At 28.9% G+C, this 20034-nt stretch overlaps 2 protein-coding genes across 2 annotated transcripts in view; one reads left to right on the top strand and one right to left on the bottom strand.

The window, feature by feature from the left end:
- LOC117173850 overlaps nt 1-1063 on the bottom strand; it is a 23348-nt gene extending 22285 nt beyond the window's left edge. The window contains exon 1 of the mRNA XM_033362496.1: nt 1003-1063. Within this exon, the coding sequence (XP_033218387.1) occupies nt 1003-1063 (61 nt within the window). The remainder of the gene's footprint in view (nt 1-1002) is intronic.
- Nucleotides 1064-3026: 1963 nt separating this feature from the next.
- Nucleotides 3027-20034, top strand: part of LOC117173849 (metastasis-associated protein MTA3-like) — an 18392-nt gene continuing 1384 nt past the window's right edge. The window contains exons 1-6 of the mRNA XM_033362495.1: nt 3027-3243; nt 4517-4768; nt 5189-5460; nt 8617-8805; nt 12475-12891; nt 15634-16234. Of these exons, the coding sequence (XP_033218386.1) occupies nt 3027-3243; nt 4517-4768; nt 5189-5460; nt 8617-8805; nt 12475-12891; nt 15634-16234 (1948 nt within the window). The remainder of the gene's footprint in view (nt 3244-4516; nt 4769-5188; nt 5461-8616; nt 8806-12474; nt 12892-15633; nt 16235-20034) is intronic.

Raw genomic sequence — 20034 nt, 5'->3', positions numbered from 1 at the left:
AACGTTCGAAAGTTTCCACTTTCATTTTATTCGTTCAGCGATGTGGTTACGGATGTAGCAGTTCAGCGATAATTAAACCATAGAATTTTTCAATGCATGCACAAAATATATTTTAATAACGTATTTTAATTACCGACCGGACACAAGTGCATTAATTGATTTTTTATTATTATGAATAATTGAAGTTGATTAAAAGCAGCCTAACTTCTAGGCTAACTCTAGGCTTAGAATTTTGTATAGTATATGCATAATGTATTTCTTTCTAGAGTTGTTTTTAGTATACAATTTTCATTTAGCAATTTGTAATTTTGGAAGCTATAAGTATAAAAATGTTCAATTTAGACCAAATTAAATATTAAAAACTTCTCATTTGATATTGTACATTTCTAAGCACGTCGAACTAAAAATTTTGTTTTAAATACATATTACTAAAATGACTTAAAATGTAAAAGATTGTTAAAAAATGGTTAATTTATAATGGATTTCAGTTTGGGGAAAAGAAATTTATATAATTAATTCTCATTTGGAAACGCCTGATTTTGTAGGTTTATAATTCTGAATTATTTAGTTTTTAAGGGTACTGCTGAGAAATCGTACACTTTTTAAACGTCTAAAAAATGATTAAAGTTAATATGTTAAGTGAATTATTTAAAATTATAATTTTAAGAAGTTATAATTATTCAAAAAAAAAAAAATTATTGCGTTCAAATATAAGTTTTGAGATGAATGTTTCATGGTTTGCAGTTAGAAAATTCAATATCTATTTACATATTAATAACAAAAGCTATTTTAAATGTTCAGATGACACTTACTTGCATTAGGAAAATTATTTGTAACACTACGTTTTACAAAATAATGATATACTTAGTTGAAGTGATCTTTGCAATAAAATATAACCGAACTTACGGGCAGTTCAAAAAATACGTAACACTCTAAAAAATTCAACATGGATAATGATTTTAATATTAATTTTTTTGTGTGACTATATGCGATTTAAATTACCTCTGACGTCATACGAAATCTCGCCAATCAAATTCGTAGAAATCACGTGGTTTTTAAGCATTTTACGCGTTTGTTTTATCATCTATTATAATTATTTAAAATGGTCACAATGACTTTTTGATAATAAAATTTTAATTTACAATTTTGATACTTGGTAAAAAGAATTTTTTTCTCATAAATGACTTCTGGTTATTACGGCTACATTGTTTGATTTCTTGCTCAGCTGCAGCCATGCGGATTGGCTATTTTCGGCATACCATTATGTTTATTTATTATAGTTTGACGAAGAATAATGATCCATAAAGTATCCTAAATCGTACTTCTAAGTTTGTCCACTTGTGTGCCTGAATCTTTCAAAGTTACTACTATCAAAGTTTGAATTTATACACCCATAAAAAAGTTCTTTTAAATTAAAAAAAAGTGTCTACTAGGTTCTTTTGATTAAACAAAGCAAGATTTTCTTAATTCACATTACTAAGGTGCCACGAGATTTGGCGCAGAACAAATTAGTTTGATTATTTTACGATACCGCGTCTTTCGGAACACGTGTGGTTAAATTTTTGCAAAGACGCGGAGGTGGACGGCTCCTTCTAATAATTTAAATCGTTACAATGTGTGATAAAGAAGTGTGTGATATATTTGCATCGTAGGGATTTGCAGAAAGCATAGCAGCTTTCTACTGTGCTTCATACTGCACGACCTAACCTCGCTTTTATGTAAATTTTTGTTACTTCTGTGCAGAATTTCATGACAATTTAACTTTTTACCTTAAATTTTCGTAATTAGGAAAGAATAAAATTCATTTACACACAAAAAATATTAAAACAAACATTTTCTCCCAGGTGAACAAATAGACCATGCAAGTTTCTTGAAACTCGAGGCAGTCACTTTATTTATAATTCATTATTGAAAACCAAGAAAATTTATATTCATTTTAAACTAACCTGTTTTCTTTTTTCAACCAAAGCGGTTACTTACTTTAAAGAAATGTAAAGGTCAACTAAAAAATTATATTTCTTTAATTTAAAGAAATTTTTCATTTGAAGCAATCAAATATTTCTTTAATTTAAAGAGATTTTCCGTTTAAATTAACGAAAACTTTCTTTAACTCAGATTCAAAAAATTAACAAAAAATTTCTTTAAATCAAACAAATGTTTCTTTGACCGCAAATCAATACTAGAATTTCTTTGATTTAAATAAAGTTTCTTTGATTCAACAAAACTTTTTTCTGGGTGTAAGGGGCCAAACATATACCACGTGGGCAATTTTAGGGGCCAAAATCCATGTGCACGCGTATTCTTGTGCATCTGCGGATTTCTTGTAAGAAAGAACATGAAAAAAGTATTAAATGTTCACTACTTTTTGTTTGGACTTCCTACCTTGTATCATTAAGTTTAGCTTAAGTTTGGCTCCTTTTGGATTCCTAGATTTTTTTGAATACCATGAATATTCATATTTTCAGTATATGAAATGAAGTTATGTGAATAGATGAGTCAGGAAAGGTAACAAATTGACTGTATGTGGTATATAGACGGCCCCTAATACATGGCATAACCATTTACCATCAAATGATTAGTTATAAAAGTATTTCTTGTGAAATATTAAAGAAAAACTTGTAAAATTGAAAGAAATATTATTAAAGTTATGCTTTCACGACCACTTGAACTCCTCAAAAATCATGAGTTTGCAGTATGTTTCTAGGTAATATTTATATCCCCTTGTAGCTCAAGCACATTATCCTTCAATGTTCACCTTAAGAAACTTTGGAAAATTGAATTCCCAAATCAAACATAATACCTTAACCATACTAGTATTCGTGTGTCCAGGTTGCAAGGTTGAGAGGAAAATATGTTTTGATTAACTCAGGTAGAAATTCTCAACTATTATCACATGGCTAATAATCCCCAAGCATTTTCTTTCAGTGTACTTTTGTAAAATCGTATCCCATTCGAGGTTGTGAGACATGAAATACCTTTAGATTATAAAATATATTTATTTGTCAATAAAAAGAAAAAAAACTTCAATGGTAGAGTGTGGGTTTGTGGTAAAAATTGCAGTGGCAAGCGTGGAGCAACAGAGGTCAGAATCACCTGCGAGCATGCAGAGTCTCAAACTCGAGAATCCAGAGACTACTAAGGAAATGACTAGTAAAGATGGGATCGCGCCTAAAATGATGAGCAAAGGGGGCGGGAAGGGGGGCTGGCTGAAGGCCCCACTTTCGGAGGCCCAAGAGCCCCACGGTGAGTCCACCAATCGATCAAAAGGTTGTTACCATTGCGGACGAATTCAGATTCGCGAAAAACTAATGAAGTTTCATTAACCCAATTTCAAATGAAGACACGAAAGATTCATTACATCAAATCAGAAAAGTCATCTTTAAAAATTCGTCGTTTGTGAATTCGTCAGTTAATGTCCAACAGCATATACCTTTTGAAAATTTAATTGCAAAGTGGAAGCCAGTGATGATACAAGGCTAACGTAGTCAGGCGGCGGGGTTTTAAAATTCTTTGTAATCTTGGTGATCGTCAAAAGTAAAGATTGTGTTCACTGTAAGGCCAAAGAGACAGTAAAGGGCTTTGATCAAAATGCCTTCCAATTTAGAATATAGGAGGAATCTGATCCTTCCTCAGTTAAAAATAGCTGGAGAAGAGTCCGCACATTTTATTATTTTGTTTTATTTCATTTTTCTCTGTAAGTATATGATTTTAAAATGAAAATTTCGAACTACGTTTGAATCGCATTCATAAATCCATTTTTTACAGGGACAAATGAAATTTTGTTTTATTTTTTTAATTTTATGACTTTTTTATAAAAAATCCCGCTGCATTATGTGACGATTCTTTAGTAATCTGAGGCTCCTTACTTCTGTAACTGTAAATTTATGTTTTCCATTTCGATGTTGTCAGTAGTAGACGTAATATTGCTTTTCTTTTACTTCTTTCTTTGCCCATTCTTGCTAGTCTATTTTCGTTTAGTTGATTTCTCAACTATTGATTCCTCTGCCACATTCATGCGTTCTGCTTATTACGATTTTATTATTGAAAAAGTGACCAGAGAAATTCACAGTGCCCGGTACAGTCAGTTTCATTCATATCTAAAAGGACCTTATCTTTGGTTATAAGCACATCGAGAAACTTTTTCATCACTATGGGACTGACCTATAATAAGACTAAATCTGAAGTTTTTTTTGATAACTTGAAAAATCTTTATTTAACTTGCAAACTAATAAAAGAAATTCGTTTAAAATGTAACTCTGGTTTTAAATTATGTTTTCTTAAAACACATTGTCAATGAAACTTTGATATTAAGGAAATGTAAGAATTCTGAAATTTGTATTCATCAGTATAAGATTTGTTACTTTAAATTCACGCGTTTAAACTTGACAATTTTCAGCTTCAGTTACATTTATTATAGATTTTTTGTTTTATTATTTTGAGTATTGATTGTTCTAGTAGCATGTTTGTCGAATAAATTAAAAATTGTTTTGCAACTAACTGTTGTTTTCAATCACAGGGATGGATGAAGGTGTGGTCAGTGCCGGTGGTGTTGCGGACCTTAGTTCGAAACAGAGACACCAAATGAAGCACAGAGAACTTTTCTTATCTCGTCAAGTAGAAACGATGCCTGCCACACATATACGCGGCAAATGCTGCGTAACACTACTCAATGAAACCGAATCTTTATTGAGTTATCTCAATAAAGACGATTCATTTTTCTACTGTTTAGTTTTTGATCCGGCTCAACGTACTTTGCTCGCCGACAAAGGTAATTTTTTTTTTTATTCACAATTTTATTAATAATCGTGTATTCTGGAGTCCACCTGCAGCAATTAAAAATTAATCTTGGATGCTCTTTAAAAGTTTATTAATGAATTTTTATTGAATTGAATGAATTTCCTAGAGTTGATCAGCGCTCCTGAAATAGTATACCTTTGGCATGCTAAATCAAGAAAATACTCGATGTCTTTTAAAAAATAATCCTAATAACGAAACTAAACTTAATATTGTATAGAATATGTGACATATACCATTCGAATAGTAATTGCATAATTTTCGAAAGAATTTTGTTCATCACTTTAGGGATGATTTTCTAGATGGACTCCATAATTGAACTTGATCATTAATATATTAATTCATTAATAAACTATCATATCACATTGTCACTGATCGCAAAACCATTTTAAAGGAGAGATTAGGGTGGGTAGTAGATATCAAGCGGACGGAATTGCGTCTGTGCCGCTTACACCTGCAGAACGGGAAACGGATCCCCGTAGATTGCAAGATTTAGAAACATTAGTTTGGACGCCACGCCACTCGTTAACGGATCGTCAAATTGACCAGTTCCTCGTCGTCAGCCGGTCAGTGGGTACCTTCGCCAGAGCACTGGACTGCTCTTCCTCCGTTAAACAACCCTCGCTGCACATGTCGGCTGCAGCAGCCTCCAGAGACATCACCTTGGTGAGTTAAAATTGAGTATATTTTTGGAATAAAAAATTACACCAGTGGCTTCAATCTTGGAATTTCATTGCGTTTGCGGAGAAAAATTGATTAATAATCATTTGTAGAAAGGGTTATTTTAATTTTACTGAATGAAATTCAATTTTAGTTAATTCTGTGGATGCTTTTTTAGTGTGTCTACCCTACCTGAAAAACCTGGAAAACCTGGAATTGTAAGGGAATTTTTTCGACAGCGTGCTCATTTTTTTAAAATTCCAAGATAAAATGGAAGAACGAAAATTCTTAATTAGTGAAAGTAGCTTTATTTTACTGTATTGAAATATTTTGTTAAAAATTCTTTGTTTTTTTCTGTGAATGAAATTAATTTTTTCAGCTAACAATTGAATTATTCTGTTTTTAATTTGTAGTGTATCGTTTTTAGTTTAAAATTCAAGTATGTAGTTGAAAATTCATGTATTTTGATGAAAAATTCATTCCTAGTGTTAGAAAATTGTTATTTTGTTGTTGAAAATTCATCTTTTAGCTGAAAAATTCAACAGTTTCTTTTGCCATTTTTACTCTCTTGACTGAATTTTTCTTCTTATTTGAAAATTTAACTCATGTTAAAAAGTCTTCTTGTTTGTTTGAATTCAACTGTTTTTGATTAATAATTTTAAAAAAAGGTTTATTCGAAATATTAACTACTACATTTTTCGTTCAAAGTTCATCCTTTTTGAAATGAAAAATTTAATAAATTGCTTGGAAGTTAAACTCTTTTGTTAAAAATTAACTTTTTAATTGAAGGTCAATATATTTAAATGAAAATTTAACTCTTTCATGAAAAATAGAACTTGAAAATAGTATTTTTTGTAGAAAATTACTTTTTTGTTTGAAAATTCAAGTATTCCAGTTAAATATTCATCATTTTCGTTGAAAATTTCTCCTTGTGATTGAAAATAAAAATACTTGGTTGAAAGTTACATTTTTTGTTAAAAATGACTGTTTTCGCTTTTAAATGAGTCTGTTTCAGTTGATTATTTATCATTTTAGTTCAAAATTGATAACTTTGGTTGTAAATCCGTTGTTTTGTGTGGCAAATTAATTTTTCTTAAGGGTTCTTCACGATTCATATATTTTGTTGAAAAAAAAAAAAATAATTTTTGGTAGAAAATTAATCTGGTTGAAAATTTAGCTATTTGATTCAAAATTCATCTCTCTTGTTAAAAATGAAATATTTTTACTTTAAAGGTTAGGAATTTAAAGCGATTTACATAGAATGTAGTCCTTAAATGGGACCCTTCTCTTAAAATTACATAAAGAGCATACTGGGTATTAGGTACCCAAGGATATTCAAACGTGTGCTGTGCCGACGGTATTAGATAGTTTTTTTACAAGAAAATCAATTAATGATGTTTAATCTATCTAGTTTAAGTAGAAAAGGGTTTCATAACAGTTTTTGAAATTTGAACTAGTTAAAAAAATCCTTTTTGAAAAAAAAAAATTAAAAAATGACTTCTTTCACTCTAAAATTCATGAAAAGTTTCTGATATTTTTACATACAATTTTATGTGAATACTTCCGAGATACGGCGCGCTTCAAAAATAAAATTAGTCTTATAGTGTTCGTTCCAAAAAAGATATTTATTCTGAAAAATAAAAGCTTCCATTCAATGAAAAATGAAACACCGTACTTTGCGTGATTAAACTATTTTAATGATCTTAAACTGCGTATAAAAATTATAAAAATCAAAATTATGTGAAAATGACATGAAAAAATAGGTTTTCATGTCATTTGTTAATCTGGCACCTTATGTTGCATTTTCTTGAATTTGGTACGTTTTGTTAAAGCGCAAATAAGTCGCTGAGTCTTATACATATATCTAGTATGCCCTTTAAGGGTTAATATAGTAGCCATATCAATTTGACCCTGAATAATATGCATCGAATTTTAAGTATTAGAAGATAAAATAACATTTTTTGTTTGAATTATTATCAAGTTCATGATATTTCAGGAGAAATTAAAGAAATGATTAATTACGTTTTAGTATTATTGAATTATTTGATTAATCGACAATGAATCCCTAGAAACTAACAACAATTTGTTTTACAATAAACGCGAGAAACTACATATTACGACCAGAGATTCGAACAAAATTGAGGGGCATTTTTGAATATTTTCTAATTATTTCGACAAATTAAAAATAATTTGGCTAAAAATGAAGCTTAGTCTAAAAAAAAAGTATCAAAATATAATGAGGCTACGAAAACATAATGTCAAACTTATGTAGTAACTATATTTTATATAGAAAATAACGAACAGAAATGTAACGAAACTTTCGTTACATTCATTTTTGTTTGTTTTAACACAAAATTTTGAGGAAGGATAATTTTAACAATCTTTGATTCCAAGTCGATTGTTTAAAAAATGCGAAATATTTTAATGGCTCTTTATTATGAAAAAAATATACCTGAAAAAAACTGAAGACACCCAAAAAAAAAACCTGGAATTGCTAGAGAATTTTTCTAGGATTTGAGTAGTAGGCACCCTGTTTTTAATTCACTTGAATTTTTGTGAATGCACTGCCATTTCTTTGGATTCTAAATTTTTCTGAATTCGGGTGCATTTTCTTAAATTCTGCTGAATTCGCTTTAACTCTGCTGATTCACTTGAAATTTGTTAACTCTTAGGATTCTTTTAAATCGAGTGGAATTCTTTAGAACTTCCTTCAACTCTTCTGAATTATATTTAATTGTCGTCAGTTCTTTGGAATCTTGAATTAACTTAAATTTTTTTAGTTTTTTTTTCTTTTTTAATTCTTTGCAGGGACGCCGCAATTGTGGACCATAGAGTTTCTTATAGTTTTATATTTCTGAGTCATGGAATTCCGTAGTTCGGAAATCTGGACTATAGTTATCCATGGTCTGTTGCATGGTAGCGCAATGATTATTTGTATTCTTTTAAATTGTTTCAATATCCTGGATTATTAGTTTAAATTGAAAATTCTTCTAAATTGTTCAGGTTTTATTTTGATTTTCCATGTTTGTAAATTTTACAAACTATTTTTTAATTCTGTGATTTGATTGTGAATAGATTTTTAGGTAGAACATTTGATTTTTTCTTGTAAATTATTTTTTGATTGCATATTTCCATTATTAACACCAAGTTTTCTTTTTGCAGTTCCATGCCATGGACACTCTTCACCGACATAATTACGATGTGGCGAAAGCCATGTCATCTCTAGTACCAAGTTCAGGGCCTGTATTATGCAGAGACGAAATGGAAGAATGGAGCGCTTCTGAAGCGAATCTTTTCGAAGAAGCGTTAGATAAATACGGAAAGGACTTTTCTGATATTCGTCAAGATTTTGTGAGTATTCCATTACAATTTTAGTATACTGCAAATAAATCTTTGTATTTTTAAAATCACATAGTTAACCCTTTACAGGCACTGTTGGTACCAATATACGTAACTGATATACTGGGTAATTAATACCCCAAAGCGTTCAAATGAGACTTGTGCAGCTGGTATCTAATATTTTTGCACACAAAAATTATCTAATATAGTTGAGGGTATGTTTTTCAACGTCAAATGGGTTTTAAAGCTATTTATATAAATTAAAATAGTAAACAGAAATTTGTAAGGAAAAAAACAACCATGGAGTCCAACGCGGTAATATCTGAGAAATTAATTTCGTACAGACATTTAGGATGATGGAATATTACCTGGTGTAGTATCTTGAATTGTGATCAGGGCGTCTACCCTACCTGAAAATTCTGGAGCTTTCAGGCAATTTTCATACGTTTGGAAAAAACCTGGAAATATCAGCGATTTTTTTTCAGTCAGGAAATATTTTCGAAATCTGCTTAACTTTTTTTTTCATTGCAAACTAAGTTTCAATTAAAATGATACTTTATTTGTAAAAGTAGCTTTATATTACTGTATTTAACAGTTTTGTTGAAAATTTGATTTTTTTAGTAATTAAGTTTTTATACTGGAAATTCATCTATTTTGTTGGAAATTCGTCTTCTAATGGTATAAAATTAGTCTTCTTGTTTGAGCAATGATCTTTTTGTTTGAAAATTTTTCGTAGAGAAAAATCTCTCTTTTATTACAAATTAATTTTTTGGTTGAAAAGTCATCATTTGAATTGAAAATTCATCTTTTCGGTTGAAAATTATTTTTTTCTTTGGCTGACTTAATTTTTATGACTGTAAACTTGACTTCCAGTTGAAACTTTGAATATTTTGTTGAAATTTTTTTTTCTTTGTTTTATTTTTTTTAACTGAATATGTAACTTCAAATTGAATATTCGATCATTTTAGCTGAAAATTCATCAATATGGTTGAATATCAATTTTTTAAATTTGTTATTTTAAAAATGAAAATTTAACTCCTCCAATTGAATACTCAATGATTTTAGTTAAAAATGTGGTTCAAAAAGTATCTTTTTTTTTAGATGAAAATTCGTCATTCAAGTTGAAAATTTTTCCTTTTTGGTTTAAAATTTAACTATTCCAGTTGAAGATTAATTATTAAAAATTGATCTTTTGAGTTTAAATTCTACTTTTTGGTTGAAAATTTGTCTTTTTTTAGTTGAGACTTGAAGTATTTTGTTGAATATTCGAGTATTTTGTTGAAAAATATTATTTTTGTAGAAGCATAATCCTCTTGTTTAAAAATTAATATTTTAAATTAAAATTCTAAGTATTCCAATGAAGCATTCATCATTTTAGCTGATAAATAATTTTTTGGGTTGAAATTAAAAATCTGTTTGTTTAAAAATTAATTGCTTTTAAATACCACCTGAAGAATCGATGTAGGCAAGAGTTAAGGGAGTATCAATGGATAAATATAGTGGTTTAAGGATTTCTTGGGGCGTAAAATTTTCTTTCATTAATGGAATTGTGTGGAACTTTAATCCCTTGGGTGGATTCTTTTAAAATCCTGAGTACAGTTTGCTTCCCTTGCTTCGAGAAGTAGTTGAAGGAACTCGTATGTATTCACTAACCGTAAATCTACAGATTTACGCAGACTATATGATGAATCGGTCATCCTGCATATTGTCCCAGTTGATATTTCTCTTGATTCCGCCTGGTGCTGATGGAATTTCCTATAATGTCATTGGAGGAGGCGCCTTCCTGCTCTCCCGGTTTAACGTGTTTGTCTAAGTGATCTCTATTCTGAGTGTGATAAGAAATTTGTCAGTGAATTTGAATTGTCAGGGAATTTTTATATACCTGGAAAAATCTAGAAATGTCAGGGAATTTTTTCGAGATTGCGTTAAATTTTGTTTTGTTTAAATTGCAATAAAGAAATGAGCAACAATAATTATTCATTTGTAAAAGTAGTTTTATGTTATAATATTCAACTATTTTCTTGATAAATCGTTTTTTTTTTTGGTTTGAAATTAATTTTTTAACTGAAAATTTAAAGATTCTATTTTTGATTACAAATTTGTCGTTATCGGTTTAAAATTCGCCAGTTTGTTTGAAATATTTTATCTCTTTTGACAGAAAAATCTTTCGTGGTTAAATATTCAACTTATGTTAAAAAATCGTTTTTTGTTGTTGTTGGATTCATCTGTTTTTGCTTAAAAATGAAAATATTTTTTGGATAAAAATTTAATTACTTGGTTAAAATTTAAACTAGACTATTAAAATTTTTTTTGGTTTAAGGTTTATCATTTTATCTGAAAATTCATTTCTCTTCAGTTGTTCAATATTAGTTTTTTAACTGGAAATTTTACCATTCAATTTTCGGGGGCCAATTTATCCTTTCTTCGTTGAAAATTCAAATATTCCAGTTTGATATTCATCATTTTATTGAAAAATTGATCTTTCTTGATGAAAGCCCCACTATTTCAGTTGAATATTCCATAATTTTAGTTGAAAGTTCATCACTTTGTTTAAAAATGTAACCTTTTTTTAAATTAGGTTTTTTGCTTGAAAATACTTATTTTTTAAACTAAAAATGTGAAATTCTCATTGAATATTCTATCATTTTATTTGAACATTTATCTCTTTGGTTAAACATTAATTTTTTTAACTGTAAATTAAACTATTCCATTTTTTATTGATAGTTCATATCTTTTAGTTGAAAATTCGTCTTTCTGGTAGAAATCCTGTTTAAAAATTTATGTTTTTTGTTGAAAATTCAACTATTACAGACTCATAATTTTTGTTGAAAATTCATATTTTTGGTTTAAAATTAAAGTCCTTCAGTCAGAGATTCATCAATTTAGTTTAAAAATGCATCACTTTGAGGGAAAATTGAACTATTTTGTTGAAAAAAATTTTTTTTGTTGTCGAAAAATAATTTTGTTATCTAAAAATTTAACTATACCATTTATGGTTAAAATTTGATTGTTTTTAGCTCTCAGTTCAACTATATCGTGGAAAATTGATGTATTTTGTTGAAGAATAGTTTTTTTTGTGGTTGTAGAAAATGAATCTTCTTGTTTGAAAATTAAACTCTATTGTTAACAATGCATGTTTTGGCTTAAAATTTATCGATTGCAGTTGAAGAATCATAATTTTAATTGAAAATTCACCACTTTGGTTGAAATATTTTTTTTCTTGAAATTTACTCATTTTCATTGTAAATTTAACTATTCCATTTTCGGTTGAACAGTGAATTCTTTTAGTTCAAAGTTCAACTGTTTGCTGGGAAATTGATGTTGGAAATTATATGATTTTTAATTATTTAATCAATCGATGATGCTAAGATACATTCAATGCTTAGAAACTGATAAAAACATTATTAATAACAAACTCGCAAAACTGTATGCATATTCCGAGTTTATTTTGTTTTAAATAATGGGACATATTTGAATGGCTATGTACTGTGAAAAATTATATACCTGGAAAAAACTTGCGACTATTTGTAAAAAGTCTAGAATTATCAGGGAATTTTCATCCAGGATTTGAGTAGACACCCTGCTCGAAGAAGATTATATGCCCTATATCTAAATATTAATACAATATAACCTATAATCAATAATAATAATAATAATAATAATAAATCAAACTAATTTCAGCTGCCGTGGAAAACGTTAAAAAACGTGATTGAGTACTACTACATGTGGAAAACGACGGATCGCTACGTGCAGCAGAAAAGAGTGAAGGCTGTTGAGGCCGAGAGTAAATTGAAGCAGGTCTACATACCGAACTACAATAAATCCCCGGCCTCATCGACCGCGCCTTCGGTCGCTACCATAATTCCTCTCGGCAACAGTAATAACAATAGTAACGGTAAAACAGCAAATATCCTCAACGGTAGCAGCAATGGCAACATAAGCGATGGATGTATGCTGATGGTTGGAGTCGGTGGAAAGCCTTGCGAAAGCTGTCAAACGATGCAGAGTCCGCAGTGGTATGCCTGGGGACCGACGCATATGCAGTGTCGCCTCTGCCAGCCCTGTTGGCTCTATTGGAAGAAATATGGAGGACTCAAGGTACATACAACAAAAATTGTACCTTTACCTGCCCTTAAAAAAAAGCATCTTTGCATCCCAGTGAAAGTTGATAAGGGTTTGAAGGGCGATTTTCATTTGATCGCGCTCTGTCTGTTCGTCTTACACTCCCCACTCGACCCTCCCCCACCCACCCACCCACCCACCTTGCTGACTGAGCCTAACTAGGAATAAAATACAAAACATAAAAATATGATAATTTTGCAATCAGCAATTTAAAAATATTATTTTCAGCATCTACGATTTTTTGCGATAGTACAGTATAGTATAGTTGAAAATGCAATAGTTTATTTGGTAGAAAATCCGTCTGTTGAAATTTCAATTGCTAATTTTTTTTTTTAAACTTAACTGTTAAAAATTCCACTGTTGAAATTTGTGGGAAATTCGTGTGTTGTTAATTGAACTGTGTCATTTTGTAGCAAATTTGTATCTGGGAAATTTAAATATGGAATTTCAATAGAATAATTAATTTGCCAACCAAAGAGATAAATATCACCCTAAAATGATAAAGTTTCAACCAAAGCAGAATTATTTTTAGTTATAAAAAAATTAATTTTAAATTAAAAAAACGATTATGCAGCCCAAGAGATGAATTTTCAACTCAAATGATAAATCTTAAAAAAAAAGATTGTTTAACAAAGTGATTCAACTATTAAATTGTAAAATTCATTAATTTTCAGCTGCCAATTGTTTGAAAGTATACCATTTCAAGAACTCCTTTACAATTGTTTAATTTAACATAACAGTTTAAAATGAGTTATTTACCTAATAATTGGTTTTAATGATTTTTTCAACTATAAAATGTTATTATAATAAACACAATTTTTATGTATTTTGTGTGTGTGTGTGTGTGTGTGTGTGAAATTCTCTAGGATCAAGTTTTAAAAAGTCTTGTATAAATTAAAATCTATTACAATTTTTTAATTTTTAACAATGGTTGGGTTCCCTAAACTTTTTATTTTATTGCAAAATTAAATATTATTTATTATTTAATAAAATATTAGTAATTATTGACCATTTAGTTAACTATAAATATAATATTAAATGTAAAATCTTAGAAAAAAATCTTTTTTAAATTATTATTATTAATTAACCGTAATCATAATCTTTAAAATCTATTAAAAATTGATTTTACAAGACGAATCCGAATCAGATCACAATTATATTATTTGCAGATGTTAACGTTCAAAATTAAACTGTTTCAATTGGAAAGTCTTATTGGTTAGACAAATGTAAAACCATGATTGAAACTTTATCAACTATTTTCAATTTTAAAATAATTTAAAAATAATATATGGATAATTCAAGGCTTATACTAAATTTCAAATTGTATGTCAGTCTAAAAAATTCCATTTCTAAACTATTCAGTTTGAAATTATTCAATTAAGAATAAGAAAAATTACCTAATATCTGGAAATATCTGACTGTTCATTTAAAATCAGTAATTATAAATTAAATATTCAAAACTAAACAAAAAACTAAACTTTGAACGGTACAATGTTAATTTTTCTACTTAAATAAAAGTAATTTGTAAGTCAAATTGTTGAATTTAGATGTATAAATCACAATTGATTACCTATTGTTCTTAGAAAAAACTCGAGTAAGTTGAAAAGATATGTAGAAGTTTTGAAAAAAAAAAATCAAAATTAATTTTGAATTTGAAAAAATTTAAAACAAATTGTAAATGTTTGAAAAATTTTATATAATATTTTGAAGCATTTTAAGGATTTAAAACTATTCAATATAAAAATAATTTAACCTGTAATTTAAAAAGTTTTCAGTTTATTAAAAAAATGTAATCGGTCAATTTTTAATGTTTCTAGCTGAAGATCGCTTAAAACGATATAATTTTGAAAATTTTAAATTCAATGATTGATTCTTTAATTTAGACTTTAGAGCATTGAAAATGATAACGTGGATTTATATGTTTGAAACTGAATCAAAATCTTTGATTTTTATGATTTATAAAAGTTTAAAATGTTTAATTTAAGTTTTGAACTGCATTTGATTAAAAATTAGTCAGTTGAAAATTGTTATTAGTTTCCACTTTATACGTGTAAATTGTTGAGCAATTGAATACAATAATTTTGAATTAAACCACTTTTAAACTTCAGTTTCAAAAGTTTTAAATTCAAGAGTTCCACGTTGAGTGATTTAACTTTGCAGTTCAGTTTTTCTTTGCTTCAGATGGAAGAAGTTTTGGATTTAGAGTTCAATTTTTGTAATTTCATTGACCCTGAAAAATGTTTGCGAACCGAGGAAAAACCAGCAAATGGTGGAGAATTCTGGTTTAAAATTCAACAATTCCAGTTAAAGATTTACAATTTTTGTTGAAAATTGATCAATTTCTTTGAAAATATAACTATTTGTTTTATTAAAAGTTACTTTTTTTGTGGAATGTAATTTTTTCAACTGAAAATGTAACTTATTCCAATTGAATATTCCACATATTTAATTGAAAATTCATCTTTTTGGTTGAAGATTCATCATTCTAGTTAAAAGTTCAGAAGTTGGGTTGAAAATAAATTTCTTCAACTAAAAGTTTAACAATTCCGTTTTTTGTTAGAAATTGATATTTTTTCGTGGTAAATTTAAGTGTTTGTTCCAAAATTCATGTACTAATTTTCAATCTTTTGCTCTGCTGTGTTGAAGGATGTTTTTATTTGGCGGCAAATATGAATATGTGAGTAAACTCTAATGCCTGATTCTTGTTGGTCATTCCAGATTCCATCGCGGATTGACGATGCGGACTTGGACCGTAAACGAGGAGGAACGGGCTCTGATGAAGAAGGCAAGGGAATTGGTGGTGCTCACCGGCCACATCGATGCAGCATTCCCTCATGTGGGAAAGAGTTTAAACTGAAGGCACACCTCAGTCGTCACTACGCGAGTGCACACGGTGTTGATTTACGCGGTGCAGGAGGCGGTGGTGGAGGTGGCGGTGGTTCACCACGTCCAGTGATGAAAACACGGTCCGCATTCTACCTGCGTACATCAGCACTGGCTCGTGCCGCGCGTCGACTCTGTGCGGCGCAATTGCGAACTCGTCATGCGGCTCGTGCTCCTCATCAGCCGGTGAATGCCGCACCATTGAGACACTTGTGCACCTCGCCCCAATTGATGGCCAAGAGTTCGACGGAACTGCGCATCCTGGCGAGAGCAGTGCGTCCTCGACCACGTCCTCGCGTCACGGATATTGCCACTCGACTCGGCGATCATCCAACGCCACGACAACCCGGAGACTGGGATTGGCTCGTTCTCACTACGCCCGGACAACGAAAGCAACCGGACCGCGTCTCTTTCCCACGACCACCAAAAGCAGCGGGTTCGTCTAACCGATTATAATATTTTTATTCATTGGTAGTTGTTGTTGTTCTTTCTTCGGTACATACATACATTTTCAGGGTGGCCGCTGGACCGGGAAACCGGGAAATGACAGTGAATTTATTCCTTGAACGTGGAACTTTATAAATTTTCAGAAGAAAAATCTGTCCAAATTCGATTTCAACAGTTTTTTAAATAATTAGTTGAATTGATATCTTTTTAATTTATGATATCATTCAGTTTATAATGCGTAATTTGAAAATCTTTTACCTGAAAAATGCTCTATTTTAGATTTTTATTTTTAAGCTTATATCTTTAGTTAAAAAATGTTTAACGTGCAGTCTTGAAGACTTAAACAATTAAAAAATAAAAACGCTTAAGATTTCAAATTTTTGATAAAAAACAGTTTTATTTTATTAACTGTCAATATAAATAAATATTTTTTTAACTGGATCGGTACTTCAAGTATTCAAAACTGTAAAATAATTGATTTGATAAAACGATTCTAAATCCGTATGAAAGTTAAAGAATTTCCAGAGTCGCAATTATTTCGCAATTTAAGGCTTTTATTAAATTAAAAATATTGTTTCAGTCTAAATTATTCCATTTTTAATCCACTTATTTAAAAAAAAATTGATTAAGAAAAAGGAGAATTATTTAATATTTAGAAAAATTAGACTTATAAGTTAAAATAACTAAATTGAAGCGAAATATTTAAAAGTAAACAATTTGAAACTTAAATGTTTTACATAGAAAACTTTGAATAGTTAAAATTTCGAAAAGCTTTTAACATTTTAACGTTACTATTTTTATTGTTCTACTGAATAAAATATTTAATTTGGAAGTGAAATTGAAGAATTTTGATGTATAAATAATAATTTAACACGTATTATTTTTAGAAAAATTTGAGTAATTTTAAGAGATGTTTAGAAGTTTTGAAAAGATTCAAAATTTTAAAAAAATCCTTAAATTTCTCCTGAGTCGTTTTTAATAATAGTGGAATTCTCATAAAATCGTTTTGAAGATTCTGTTAAAATAATTTTTCAAAATGAAGAATCGTTTTCAAATTTCCTAGGAATTTAAAGAAAATGTTGTCGTTCGTTTGAAGCCGTTCACAATTCTTAAAAAGCCTCTAAATTTTTTGTTAACTGAAAAAATCTACATTTTGTTTTAAATTAGGTTGTGAGTATTTGCACCGAAATTTCGGTACGTATAACCAAATTTTCTCGGTAAACAAACTTCGTTAAAATTATTTGAAATCATATCTCTTAAAATTACTATAATTGTTTCTAAAAATAATAAGTGTTCAATTGCTATTCAGAAATCCAAATTTTAAGGAAATTTTTTTTTAAATTCGCAGGATTTTCTAAAGTTTTTAGGACTACTAAATTTCTAAAAATTTTCAAACACAATTTTAAAAGTTTTCAAGGGTGCTTAAACTATTTAAAATAAAAACAATTTAAATTCTAATTTAAGAACTTTTAAGTTGAAAAAAATGTAAATTTTAAAATATGTATTGGCCTAAAATAATTGAACAATATAATTTTGACCATTTTTAAAGTTCATTGATTTATTCGTTTATTTAGAGGATTGAAAAATAATAACCTGGATTTATATTTTTTGAACTTAATCTAAATCTTTGAACTCTATAATTTATGAATGTTAAAAATTCTGAATTTAGTAGTTTAAATTCATTCAACTTTAAATTATTCAGTTTAAAAGTGTTAGTACCTTCCAATTTATACGTGTAAATTATTGAACAATTAAATAGAAAACTTTTAAACATCAATTTTAAAAGTTAAAAATTCAAGAGTTCCACTTTGAATGCTTTAGTTTGTTGTTTATTTTGTATTACTTGTACTTTTACTGTATAGCTTTATATTTCGATTTGTTACATTGTATTGACCTGGGAAAATATTTTTGCGAACCGCTGATTTTTTAAACCAATTCAAATTTAAAAAAACTAAATTATGCAAAAAAATTGCACAAGGAGGTTTAAAAAGAATTGCGTTGCTCAAAACAACTGTTTTCACAAAAAAAAAAACAATACTTAAGAAAATTAATTTGGGGAAAATAATTACACAATGAGTTACAATAAGAGCAATATGTTTTCAAATAACACTGTAGAGTGGCTTATTAGAGGCAGATATATGACAATTGAAAAAAGGGGATTATTATTTTATTTTATTTATTTATTATATTTCACAAATTTATTTTCTTGAGTGTTTTTTAAACAGTTTTTTGAGAAGCACGATTTTTTTAAATCCTTTTTGTGCAGTTTCCCCCCGAATTTGGGTTTTTAAAGTTTGGATTGGTTAAAATGTACTCTAGTGTGCGGTGCTATTACAGCTCTCAAAAGTTCGATTTTTGGTCAACCAAAAATGTTGATGATTTACTATAGTTACAGTTATCAGTAACTTTAAGTTATCTAAAAAGATACTTATTTTTCAATTCCTTAATTTTATTATTTAAAAATGAAAATAACAAAAACTTGTTGAATTTTCAACAAAAAAAAAATGAATTTTCAACAAAAGAGTTGAATTTCGAACCAAGAAATATTTTTCAGTCAGTTTTTTCAACCAAACAGTTGGACTGTATACCAAAATATTTAAATTTTTGACAAAATACATGAATTTTTAACCCCCTTTTTATGCTATCAAAAACTTCCCCCTTTATCCCTTTTCTATAGTTGAGAAAGCAATATTTGTATCGCTCGAAAAATTCTCTGAAATTAGTCAGTGTACCCATTATGGAATAATAATTGAAACAATTGTAGGTCTTTACTAAATTATTTATAAATCAATAATTTACACTTTTCTAGTGCTGAACCATTAAAAATACTCTATAAAAAAAGGTAAAACTTAAACATTTTAAAGCATGTTGAAAATGTGAAAACTGGAGGCTTAAGCTGTTATCCAATATAAAATGAGAAGTTAGAAAATATATAGTAATTTTTAAATAAGTATTAGGAGGGGAAAGTTTTTTAGTTGAAATGTACCAAGTTGAATACCTAATTAAAAAATTTAATATTGCAGATTCATCAACTGCAATGTTAAATGTTCTAACTTGAGAAACTTTTTAGTTCAATAGCACTGACGAGTAGGGCAGAGGGAAAATGTTAAAATAAATTAACCCTTAAACCGCCAAAACGCCACTACCTATATACTGCTTTTCAACGGCCAATAACTAAGACTATTCGACACTAGAAAAAATCGAGACACATATATTTTTATTGCTTAAGATCTCCTCTTTCCGACGGTGTCAATGAAATTCCTCAAAAAATTTTCTTATTATCCCAAAATGCAGTTTAAACAAAAAAAAAAAACGTGATTTTTCGTGCCTATTTTTTTGTTGTGAACCATTTTCCAAAGCTTTTCGAGCCTGTAATTAACCTGGAATCTCACTAACGGGTGGAATAAATGTCTAAACTTTGAGAATCCATGGTTCAAAGATCGATTTTTCGTTTTAGTATTTTCAAAATGGCGTCTTAACGACATGTGACACAGCTAAATACCTATATTACCGATCACAGTTTTTCAGTTCACTGAATGTTTTTTTGAACCTAAGAACTTTTTTTGTAAATAAAATATCGAGCTGAAATTTTGGGAAATGTATTAGAGTACAATAAAGTACGTTTAGGTACTACATTTTGGTAGGAACTTCACTGAAAATTATTTTATCTTTTTTCTGAACCTCAACATTTTATGAACGTTCCAACTTTTTTTATACATAAAATATCGGTCTCAAACTTTGAGAAATGTAAGAGCCGAAAGAAAACTACGTTTAAGTAAAAAGCTTAAT

This window comes from Belonocnema kinseyi, chromosome 5 (genome assembly GCF_010883055.1).
Source record: "Belonocnema kinseyi isolate 2016_QV_RU_SX_M_011 chromosome 5, B_treatae_v1, whole genome shotgun sequence".
Lineage (NCBI taxonomy): Eukaryota > Metazoa > Arthropoda > Insecta > Hymenoptera > Cynipidae > Belonocnema > Belonocnema kinseyi.
This window is presented reverse-complemented; position numbering and strand designations above follow the sequence as displayed.